This window comes from Bos javanicus, chromosome 19 (assembly GCF_032452875.1).
Source record: "Bos javanicus breed banteng chromosome 19, ARS-OSU_banteng_1.0, whole genome shotgun sequence".
Classification (NCBI taxonomy): domain Eukaryota; kingdom Metazoa; phylum Chordata; class Mammalia; order Artiodactyla; family Bovidae; genus Bos; species Bos javanicus.
In genome coordinates this window covers 58,628,175-58,639,554 of record NC_083886.1, presented here as the reverse complement: position 1 = coordinate 58,639,554, position 11,380 = coordinate 58,628,175, and the positions used below count along the sequence as shown (strand labels likewise).

At 60.2% G+C, this 11,380-nt stretch overlaps 1 protein-coding gene and 1 pseudogene across 2 annotated transcripts; one reads left to right on the top strand and one right to left on the bottom strand.

Annotated features, from left to right (window-relative positions):
- Positions 1-385: 385 nt before the first annotated feature.
- LOC133231507 (BTB/POZ domain-containing protein 17-like) lies at positions 386-2,607 on the bottom strand (annotated as a pseudogene).
- Positions 2,608-3,738: 1,131 nt separating this feature from the next.
- LOC133232917 (kinesin-like protein KIF19) lies at positions 3,739-6,154 on the top strand. 2 transcript variants are annotated; one of them, XM_061392921.1, is made up of 4 exons: positions 3,739-4,368; positions 5,027-5,394; positions 5,548-5,755; positions 6,009-6,154. In XM_061392921.1, exons 1-4 carry the CDS (start codon positions 3,879-3,881, stop codon positions 6,137-6,139), a joined length of 1,197 nt encoding a protein of 398 aa, XP_061248905.1. In that variant the 5' UTR covers positions 3,739-3,878; the 3' UTR covers positions 6,140-6,154. The 2 variants fall into 2 exon arrangements, with proteins under 2 accessions (XP_061248905.1, XP_061248903.1); XM_061392919.1 differs by having other exon boundaries at positions 5,027-5,755.
- Positions 6,155-11,380: the final 5,226 nt, after the last annotated feature.

The following is an 11,380-nucleotide window of genomic DNA, read 5'->3' as shown; positions in this document are numbered from 1 at the left end:
CACGTAGTGCTGGTGATAAACAATCCACTTGCCAATGCAGGAGACGCAAGAGACACGGGTTCGATTCCTGGGTTGGGAAGATCCCCTACAGGAGGAAAGGGCATTGCCCTCCAGTATTCTTGCCTGAAAAGTTCCACGGGCAGAGGAGCCTGCCAGGCTACATACAGTACATGAGGTGGCAAAGACTGAAACACTGCTGAGCACACACATACACACCACCAGGAACCTTCCTTTCAGGTCAGTGAGAAAGCAACTCCTGAAACCAGGCATCTGGTCTACCACCAACCACCTGGCTTCTATCCACCCAGCTCTCAGGCTGCTAGCGCCTGGTCCCCCAGCGGGCCAGGACAGACACCTCCACTGGCCATGCCAATCCCGGTCCCTCTGCGCCATCTCTACTGGGCCTTTATTTTCCTGATCCAGAGGCCTCAGGGATGCTGAGCTCCCCGCCCCGGCCCGCCTGGCTACTTGGGGGTCCGGATGAGGGTGTGATAGACGGGCTTGACAATGAGGTGGAGATGCAGGGCATTCTCCACCAGGTACTCGGAGTTGCGCCGCTGCAGGTCGGTGTGCGCCAGGAAGTCACCGGCCTCCTCGCTGCTCTGGTGGAAGCTGTAGGCGTGGCGGACCAGCAGGCGGCCGTGGTGGCGCGCCCCCACCAGCACGGTCTTCTGGAAGCTCACGCCCGCCGCGTCGCCCCCGCTGCTGGCCGGCGTGACCACCAGCCCGGGCCGGCCGTCCTCGGGGCGTGCGAGGGGCAGCGCTGTGCCCGTGGCGTCCGCGTAGACAGGCCGCAGGCTTACCGGCAGCGAGCGTGGCGAGAAGAGCACGTTCCAGGTGACCCGGCGGCCCGAGTCATGGCTGCTTGGGCCCAGCTGCGTCTGGAAGCTGGTGCTGCGATCGTCGCGGGCCGGGTTGTTGATGACCCACGGGCGCCGCAGGCAGGCGCGAGGTAGTTGTGGGGCAGGATGGCGCACCGTTGACGTCGAAAAACTTGGCATAGTGCAGCGGCGAGGCGGCGTGGAACTGGTAGGCCTGAAGGAGCAGGTCGGCCACCGCCGGGCCGTGGCGCGCCAGGGCGGCCGAGCGCGCCTGAAGCTGAAACAGCTGCGCCGCAGGGATCATGGGGTAACGGATGGCGCGCAGCGCGCGCTCGGCCACAGCCGGCGGCGGCCGCGCGCGGCCCAGCCACGCCTCCAGCGCCTGGAAGAGCTCCAGCTCGTCCTGCAGCACGAGGTCCGAGCGCGGAAGCAGCTGCGCCAGCAGCTCAGGGCTCACGGCGCCCCACTCGGCGCTCCCCGCCACGGCCGACAGGTTCCAGGCCAGGAACTGCAGGCAGCTCTGGCGCAGGGCCTCGTCCCCGGTGCTCACCGCGTAGTGGTACCAGCCCACCGCCGGGCCCGCGCCGCCCGCCAGGTGCGCGCGCATATAGTCGGCCACGCCCCGCTGCAAGGAGGCCACGCGGTACTTGGTGGCCAGCTGGTGCAGGGGGATGGCCTGTGCCAGCAGCACGGTCAGCTCTCCGCAGTAGAGGTACCTGCCAGAGAGGTACAGAGATGGAGCGCGGTCAGGGAGGCCAGCGGTTACCCTATCCAGCGCTGCCTCCTGAGTCCCGAGGGTACCCGGCCTTGGGCAGACAGTATCGTCATTAAGGGAGCCAACAGAAGGACCTTCCCGCGCGCATCCTACTTCACCGCCTCTTCTTTCCGGTTTCTCGTGGGACGTGGAAATAAGCAAGCATTTATTGAGCACAGGTGGCTCAGTGGTGAAGCATCCGCCTGCCAATTCAGGAGACGCAGGTTCTGTCCCTGGGTCAGGAAGATCCCCTGGAGTAGGAAATGGCTACCCCCTCCAGTATTCTTTCCTGGAGAACCCCATGGACAGAGGAGCCTGGCGGGTCACAGAGTCAGACACCAGTGAGGAACTAACGCTTTGTGTGTGTGGACTCAGTCGCTCAGTTGGGTCCGACTCTTTGCTACCCCCTGGACTATAGCCCACCAGCCTCCTCTGTCCATGGGATTCTCCAGGCAAGAACTCATCTTTAAAATGGGAGTGGTCAAGCCTAGTGGGGTTGATGAGAAGAGTAAATAAATCCTTTCACACATTAAAGACTCAGAAAACTGTTAGCCAACATTTTAATGAGGATTTTCCAGATCTCCCTTCTCTGTTCTGGAGCATAGCCATACCAGGGGGCTTCAGGGTCTACCAGTCCAGAGGGCATGAGATGGGCTGCGGTTGAGCTGGTCCACGGAGCTCATTTCCCTGGATTCCCTGGTGGCTCAGATGGTAAAGAGTCCGCCCGCCAATGCGGGAGACCGAGGTTCGATCCCTGGGTCGGGAAGATCCCTTGGAGAAAGAAATGGCAGCCCACTCCAATGTCCTCGCCTGGAGAATCCCATGGAAGGAGGAGCCTGGCGGGCTGCGGTCCATGGGGTCGCAAAGAGTCGAAAAGAACTGAGCGACTGCACTGCACGGAGCCTGTTTCAGGGACGGGTTGCAATAAGTGGGCACAGAGGGGTCACTCAGGAGCAGTCCCCGGGTGCAGAGTTCAAGACACTACTTCGAAAAGCAGGCCTCGGAGTGGGGCTTCAGCCGGCCGCACAGCATCCGGGGGCTTGGAAGGGCGAGGACCCGCTCAGCGGCGGGCGCGGGCGGCCCCTCATCGGCCACCTGGTGCTGACGGCCCGCTCGGCTCCCCAGCTGGCGCTGGAGCAGCGGTACCGAGAGCTGCGCGCGCGGGGCCGCCGCCTGGAGGAGACGCTGCCGAGGCGCGTCAGCTCGGAGCAGCAGCGCGAGGCGCTCGGCCCGCTCTGCCGCGTGCACGAGCTGGAGCTGGAGAAGGCCGAGATGCAGTCGCAAGCCCTGCTCCGCGACGGCGCGCTCCGCCACCGCCGCGAGGCCCTGCGCCGCCTGGAGCAGCGCCTCAGCCTCTGCGAGGAGATCATCCGCGCCCAGCGGCAGCTCATCCAGGGTAGGGTCCCCGCGCTACCTACCCCGCGAGTCCGACCCGCTAAGGGCCCGAGAGCGCGCACTGAGCCCTGCCTCTCCGCTCCCCCACCCTAGACGGCAACCTGGCCGTGCCGCAGCACCTGCAGGAGCTGTACGAAGTGTACCTGCGGGAGCATGAGGAGGGCAACCTGGAGCGTGCCACCATGATGGACCGCCTGGCCTCTCGGGCCCTGCAGGTGGGCGCCCGGGCCGCACCATGCGCCCCTGTGCTAGGGGCAGGGCTGATGCCCAAGGCGGCGCCTTCCAGCAAGTAGGCTGGCCTCGGGACCGGGCTGGCTGGTCCCCAGAAAGCTGACACCTCCTCCTTCTCCGACACAGAGCCTCGCCAAGCTCTCCTCCCGTGGTGTTCTTCTCCCGCACGTGTCCCCATCCAGGGTCTGAAGGTCAGGGTTGGCCATCTGAGATATCACTAAGGGCCCCAGATGCCCTCCCAGGAGCCCAGGCCACCAGGCGGTGCCCCTGGGGATGCCTAGCAGACCACGGCTGGCCCCTGGGGACTCAGAACACAAGCCCCCTGTCTTCTGGGGCTCCCAGCCCAGATTACAGCCCCAGACACTCTGTGTGCCTGTGTCACCCAGGCTGTTTACTCAGTCCGAGACCAAGTCTTCCGACTCCCCTCTCCCTCCTTTCCTCTCCCCAGGACAGCGCCTTGCCCAAGATTAGCCCCCCAGGAACTGTGCCGACCCCGGGGGAGTCTGACCTAGAGAGCGTCAAGATGCCAAACTCCGAGTCCCCGCACCAGCACGGAAGCTTCCTCCCTCTGCTCGGCACTGAGAGGTGAGCTGAGGACCACTTCCAGCCATCCAGCCCGCCTGAGCCACCAGGCCGTGTCTCAGAGATGCCAGCCCAGACCTGGCCTCCCAGGGAGGATGGAGCAGGAAAGAGGGGAGGGGGGCACAGGTCTGGAGCCAGGACTTTGGGGTCCTCGTTCCCACAATGCAACAGTTCTCAAGGAGGCGTGGCAGTGGGACCCCCGTGGTACCAGCCTGGGCAACAGCTGCCCATCCTCCTCTGCCCACCTCAGTGAAGCCAACCACCCGTTCAAGACCAGCTCCTGGGCCTGGCAAGCAAAGGGCTCCTGTCTGCCCACCCCACCCCCAATCCGGGCGGGCACCCTGGTGACACAGGAGGTGAGCAGTGGGCCCCACGGGTGGGAGTACCCAGGAGAGACATCCAGTGGTTGGGATGGAACTTTTCCAAAACAGCCCTCTGAGGACATAGGGTTCCTGCTGGGTCCAATGGCTTCTCTTCCCAACCCATTCATCTCACAGGCCACCCCTCAGGTCGGACTGAACGGCCAGATCAACTCCTCCCCTGAAAGCATCGAGAATCTGTCGGAGATCCCCTTGTCCCACAAAGGTGTGTCCCCTGCCTCCCCCACCCCCCATCAGCCTGAGCCTGGCATGATCTCAATAGCTCAGTGCACCCAGCCGAAGCCCCTTCCTTCCCTCTCCTCTGCTGAACACACCCAGGCATCGTTCTAGAAAGAGAGGCACTAGTACCCAGAGATGAGTAACCACCTGCTCTGTCCACACAGAGCAGGGGACACAATTGGAAACCAGAATGGGGAACACATGGTACTTGGGGTCACGCCCCCTCCACTTCCCACTCGGAAATAATTGTAATAGCAAATAGAGTCCGAATCCTCCCTACCCTGTGGCCACAGGTGACCCTCATTATCTCAGCAATCCATCCTCAGAACCTGGGACTTCCCTGGCAGTCCAGTGGTTAAGACTCAGCACTTCCACTGCAGTGGGTGAAGGTTCGATCCCCAGTCAGGGAACTAAGATCCCGTATGCCGTGTGTCATGGTAAAAAAAAAAAAAAAATCTTCCCAACCCACTGAGGCTAGTTTTACCATCATCAGTTTACAGATGAAAAGAAGGCTCAGAAACTTGCCCAAAGTTGCTCAAACTGCAAGTTGGGGTGAGCTGCAGCAGAGAAAGGGGTGTTGGAGGTGCAGTGGGGGGGAAACGTGGCATTGATCCCGGGGTGGGTGCCGCTCTCTCCCGCCACAGGGAGGAAGGAGACCACGGCCGACACCAAGAGCATCGCCGGGAAGGCTGCCCGGCACCACTCCCAGGCCCTGGGGGCCGAGGGGCGCCAACTGCTGGCACCCACCATAAAGCAGAGCAGCCTGTCCCTGCACTTGAAGGGCCAGACTGATGACGTGCGGCCGCCCAGCCCCACCCTCCAGCACACCGCCAGCGAGGACAGCCTATCCAGCAGCACAGGCGAGGCGCCATCCCGGGCAGTCGAGCGTCATGGCGATGGCCCTTGTCCCCGGCTGCAAGGCCAGAAGAAAAGCCCAAGAAAGAAACGAGAGGAGTCCCTGGAGGCAAAGAGGAAGCGGAAGTCCCAGGCCTTTGAAGTCACAGGACAAGGGGTGAGCCTAGAGGGACAGGAGCTGGGGGTGTCTGGGCCCCCTCCTTGCTGGGTTCTGAAGGCTGGACTCCTCCAGAGGCCCCAGGGTACCACTAGCTGTGCACCACTCTCCATGGAGTTTCCCCCAACTGAACCCAACATCTCCTTGTATCAGATCCCCACGCAGCTCCCAGCTCATCTGGCTCTCCAGCCAACGCAGCTGTCCCGCCCCAAGATGCACGTTGCTGGACCCCAGCCTGTGGAGAATCACACCGAAGAACAGAGGATGCCAGTGGTTGGACACCTGACGCCTACCATCAGACCCCTGGGAAAGGCCACGCTGCCTATGGCCAAGGTCAAACTCCCTCCGTGCCAGAGCTTGGGTGAGTCCCAGCAAGTGTCGGGGGGCAGGGATAGCAATGGGGAGAGGGGAGCCCTTGGCCAGGCCAGGGAGGAGACTGGTTGAACTCCCTGCCCCTGTGGCTGCCCCTTGCTGGAAACTGGGTTCCTGAAGACTATTAGTGGGACTGGCCTCTGGGGGGAGGTGCCCCTAGGGAGTTCAGAGCCACTGTGGGTGACGAGAGGGGCATGGAGAGGCATGCCTTAAAGCAGAGCTCCTGGCCCTTCCCGTTGCAGGCCCCGAGGACACCTCCCCTGTCGCTGCCCCCTCCAACCCAGGGGATGTTTCCGAACGGGTTGCTCGGATGCCCCGCCTGCCCTATGGCACAAGCACCCAAGGCAAAAATGGGCGCTTAGGGCACAACTGAGGGGCCCTGCCTGGAACCGGCCCTCCTGCCTGCACAACGCCCCGCCCCCACTAAAGAGACTTCTGCTTCGGAAGCAGACCTGCCCTTGACCCAGCGGCTTCCGTTGCCCCCTTGGTGTGGCCCTTCCTCACAACCCAGCCCCACAGAGGGGCTCCCAGCCCAGTCTGTCCTGGCCTGGGCTTCTAGGCTCTTTCTTCCCTCTGTGATGGAGGAGTTACTTGCCCCCGTGCTCGGGCCAGGGGGTGGGGAGCAACCCAGAGGTCACACTACTGAAGCCCGGCCCTTGGTGGTCAGCAGGGAGGCCGTGCTGTCAAAGCCTGCCAGTCGGCGGTCCTAGTGGGGAGAGGTGGGCCTAGGCGTCCGTCACCTGCTGGCATGAGGGGGGTCCCAGCACAGCCTTGCTTGGAGCTGGGGGTTGTTCTCCTGGGGCTGAGAGAGTCCGTGTTCCCCCCGCTTTGCAGAGGTGGACACGGGCAGGGCAGAGTACCCTCTGCGGACCAGAGGCTGGTGCCTGCATTCTGAGGAAGCTGGAGCCAGGATTGGATTTGTAAAGAGGAGGTTCAGGTGCCTGTGGTCTTACCTGCCCCACCCACTGCCCCCGGGGATGTTGATTTGGGTTGACGGTTGATTTGGGGCGTCATCATAGCGCTGTCAACACAATGCCTTCTTACATGTCTCCAGGGCTTCCCTGGTGGCGCTAGTGGTAAAGAACTCACCTGCCAATGCAGGAGACATAGGAGATACAGGTTCGAGCCCTGGGTCGGGAAGATCCCCTGAAAGAGGGCCTGGCAACCCACTCCAGTATTCTTGCCTGGAGCATCCCATGGACAGAGGAGCCTGGTGGGCAACAGTCCATAGGTTCACAGAGTCCGACACAACTGAAGCGACTTAGTATGCACACATAGACGTCTCCACGGGTTCCTGGATGCCCAGTGCTTCCCCAATGCCTGGTGCGTGGTCGGGATTTAAGAGATGTTAGTTTATCTCAAGGGCTGACAGTCAGGATGGTTTCAGGCCCCGGAGATAAGTGAGACCCTGGCCCACCTCCTGCCCACCCGCTTCTGGCTTCAGGGCTTTCTATCTGGTGGTCCCCAGTTGGTCACTGCCACATATATATGTTCGGGGAAGAGTCCAGTAGGAGCTCAGTCTCCTAGCATCGGGGGTTGGGACTAGACTCTGATGCCAGACCCTTCAGGGAGTGCCCCTGATGACTGTAAAGTGGGGGAGGGCAGCCTGAGAGGGCGGTGGGGCCCAGGAGTCCCAAGGCTGGAAAAAGAAGCTCCCAGAACAAAGAGCTTCCTTCTCCCCACCCCACCCCCACTGCCCCGAGGAGCCCACAGCCCACTGCCTCTCCCCTCAGCCTCCCAGACTGTGTTTATCTGCAGGATTTAAGTCACCTGCCCATATGCATAATCCCAGAATTAGCCTCAAAGCCCAAGTGTCAACCTCCCTGTACCCCTGGGGGTCCTGTCTCAGGAGTCAGGCGAGGGGCTTCCTAGTCTCTGTTTTCTCATCAGAAAGCAGGATGTTAATAACCTGCTCTGCCAGGCCCTAGAGCTGTTGAGAGGATTAGAGCGATCCTGTGAGGGTGAGGCTATTGTGAAAGATAAATAGAGGATAAGGTGGCAGGTGCTGAGCGTCAGAATCCGTGAGTGTTGTTCGGGAGCCAGGGCGGCTTCAGTCTGCTCACTGCCCCAGGGGCAGGGCCTCCCTGCACGCCCACCGCCCACCGTCTGGTTGCTTCCCGGCTCTGTGACCCCAGAGGGCCGAGCCTGGTGGAGCGTGACTTGGGAGAGGATTTGGGGAGCCTTTCCCTCCGCCCTTAGCCACACCACCACGCATCTCCCCAGCCCCCTCCCAGCCCCAGACAACCACTTTCCATCTCTGTAGATTCGCCTGCTCTGGACAGTTCGTGGAAACGGGGTCCTGAAATGTGTGGTTCTTCGTGTCTGACTGGTTTCACTGAGCATGTTTTCAGGGTTCATCCGTGTTGTCGCCTGGGTCAGAGTGTCATTCCTTTTCGTGGCTGGATAGGATTCCATGCTGCTCTGCATCTGATCGACCTCTCCTCAGTTGAAGGACATTTGGCTTGTTTCCTATGTTTTGACTGTTATGAATAATGCCGCCAGGATGCAAGAATGCTTACACTTAGCGCCTGAATGGGTGCACGGCAAGCTGTGTGCTGTATTGTTGTGCTCAGCCATCTCTGACTCTGGGACCCCGTGGACTGTAGCCTGCCAGGCTCCTCTGTCCATGGGATTCTCCAGGTAAGGATACTGGAGTCGGTTGCCGTTTTCTCCTCCAGGGGATCTTCCAGACCCAGGGATCAAACTCGCGTCTCCCGCATTGGCAGATGGATTCTTTACCACTGAGCCACAGGAGCAATGGTTAAAAAGGCAGATCTGTGGGCCCAGTTCCCCAGAGTTTCTCATTCCGTGAATCTGGGCAGTGCTGGGAATCTGCATTTCAGAGGCTTCCAGGAAGACGGTGATGAAGGGATCAGCAGACCTTCGAGAAAGGCAGCCCTGTGGACCATGTCGGTCACGCCTCTGCTTACCCGGGTCCTCACAGTCCTGTAGGAAGATGGGGACCTGGCCAGGATATCAGCCAGGTGTGACTCTGTTGGGAGCAGTTGGCTGGACCTCGGTGGCTTTATGAGCTCAGCATTCTAATCTTTTTTCATCTAGCCTCAGGGCTGTCAGGGCCCTGTAACACCCTTCCTGGGATCAAGAATCTCCTTTCTTGAGTACCCACAGGATGGTACAACTAGAAATCTGACCAGCCACGAATTTTCCTTCTTAAAGAACAAACAAATGCAGAAACAGCTTTACAGAGGTGATATCCAGCTGGAATCCGGCTTTTGTTTTGCTGTGTCTGGTTTACAGCCCGAGAATAAAGGAGTTATGGGCTTAGTAACCTGGACTGGAAATGATGTCTCCTGAGCTAGGCACCCCCTCACATTCCTGTTCTCTGCTGGGGCTTCCCGAGCAGGTGAGGGGTGATGGGGTGATTTCTTCTCTCAAGGCTATGGCCCTGTGGGTCCTCCCTGACTTCTGGCCAGGGTGAACGTGAGGCCCAGAGAGGTGGTGCAGTCTTCCCGGGGTCACCCAGCAGTCTGGAGCCTGAACCCAATTTGTACATCGCCCCCGGCTCAGAGAACTTCGCTGCCAGTTTGGTGGCTTGAGGGGGAACAGCAGTTTTCAGGCGGGGGTGATTGCGCTCCCCGGGGGGGCATGTGGCAATGTCACCCCTGGAGGAGGCAGTGCCGGGGCCTCCAGTGCCGGAGGGCTGCTGCCAACCATCCTACAACGCCCGGGACAATTCCCGCTCGCAGTGGTCCAGCCCAAAGCATCAGTAGCGCCAAGACTGAGGAACCCTGAGCCATCCACAGGCCAGAAAGACGTGGTTAGTGCTGCTCAGCTGATCAAAACCCCGCAGCTTAGCGCTGCTCAGCAGGAAGAAGTCCCCACATGCTTTGTTCCTGGTATTTCTCACCTAGGAGATGCTGGGGAGGAGCCTGGCACCTTCTGCGGCCCCATCTACAGATGACATGTCCCTCCCCCGAGTCTGAGGCCCCCCTAGATCCTCAGTGGATCTTGGGTTTCCTGGCCCAAATCTAGAACTGTGCAAAGATCACAACTGGCCTTGAGTCAAGAATAGGTCTGGGTGTGGGGCAGTGAGGGCAGGGAGAGGGCAAGCCGGGGCCTCTGCGGAGTCAGGGGGCCTGGATCAGCGGAGACTGGGCCCTGCCATGTGCTGCCAGGCCCCAGCCACGCCTCCCACCCCACCCCCTGCCATATGAGGGGGCCCTGTGCCTCTTGTGTGGTCAACGTCCCCCTTGAAACCTCCCAGAGGCAGGTGTCCAGCATGCTACAGGTTGAACATGGACACCTAAGACTCAAGGATTTTGTGAAAGGACGCTCCCAGGCTGAGCCCACCGCCTCCGGGCTGAGGGAGGGCCTGCCTCCGGGCAGGGGGTTGGGGGGTGATGTATCAGTTTCCAAGGCTGCTGGACCAAAATACCACAGTTGTTCAGTCACTCAGTCGTGTCCGACTCTTTGAGACCCCACGGACTGCAGCACGCCAGGCCTCCCTGTCCTTCACCATCTCCCGGAGTTCTCTCAAACTCATGTGCATCGAGTCGGTGATGCCATCCAGTCATCTCGTCCCCTGTCGTCCCCTTCTCCTCCTGCCTTCAATCTTTCCCAGCATCAGGGTCTTTTCTAAGGAGTCAGCTCTTTGTATCAGGTGGGCAAACTATTGGAGTTTCAACTTCAGCATCAGTCCTGCCAATGAATATTCAGGACTGATTTCCTTTCGGGTGGACTGGCTTGATCTCCTTCCCTCTACATGTGTTTGTGTCCTAATAGCCCCCTTTTATAAGGACACCACCGGACCTTATAAAAGGGCCACATCCTAACTCAACTAATTACATCTGCAACAACGCTATTTCCAAATAAGGGCACACTCGGAGGGGCTGGGGAGTTGGACTTCAACATTTAAATCTGGTGGGGGGGGGGCACAGCTCAACCAAACAGAGGAGCATCCCCCCGCCAGGCCTCTGTTGTTCCAGAGGCGGGGACAGGAGGCCTGGTTAGGAGCCTGGGTCCTGGAACCCAGTGGCTTTGAATCCAGTGAGCTCTGTTGTTGGCAGTGCAGCCTTGGGTACCAGTCTGACTCCCCATTACAATCTTGCGATAATGAGGGCCTGCTCTAAGTTGTCGGAGAAGATGAGAAAGTGTGCAAAGCATTTAGCACTGCACATGGTCCCAGTGCGGCTTTATTTAGAAAGCTTTCCTTGGGGACTTCCCTGGTGGTCTAGTGATTAGGACTCTTGTGTTTCCACTGCAGAGGGGCATGGGTTCAATCCCTGGTCAGGAAAGTTCCAGAAGCCGCGAGGTGTAGCCCAAAGAAACAAAACATCCCCTGGGCCGATGCTGGGTGCCAGTCTGGGTGACTTTTCGGAGCTGCTTTGGGCAGGGGGGTGGGGCGGGCAACACGTGCTCACAGAGGGGCCCCTAGGTCTCCTTCTGTGGCCATCTTGGGTCTGTGCTCTCGGGATTCCTGGCAGTGAGAACAGGAGGAAAAGTTCCTGAGCTCTCGTTCCAACCCTGAGAACTGCTGGTGATTCTGTGCTGAGGTCACCTGCCCACAGCCTGCCTGTCACATCACGGCCTTGCTCGTGTGGCCCCCTTGACGCTTTCCCACCTCACGTTCCTCCGCCAGTTCTTGCTTATCCTT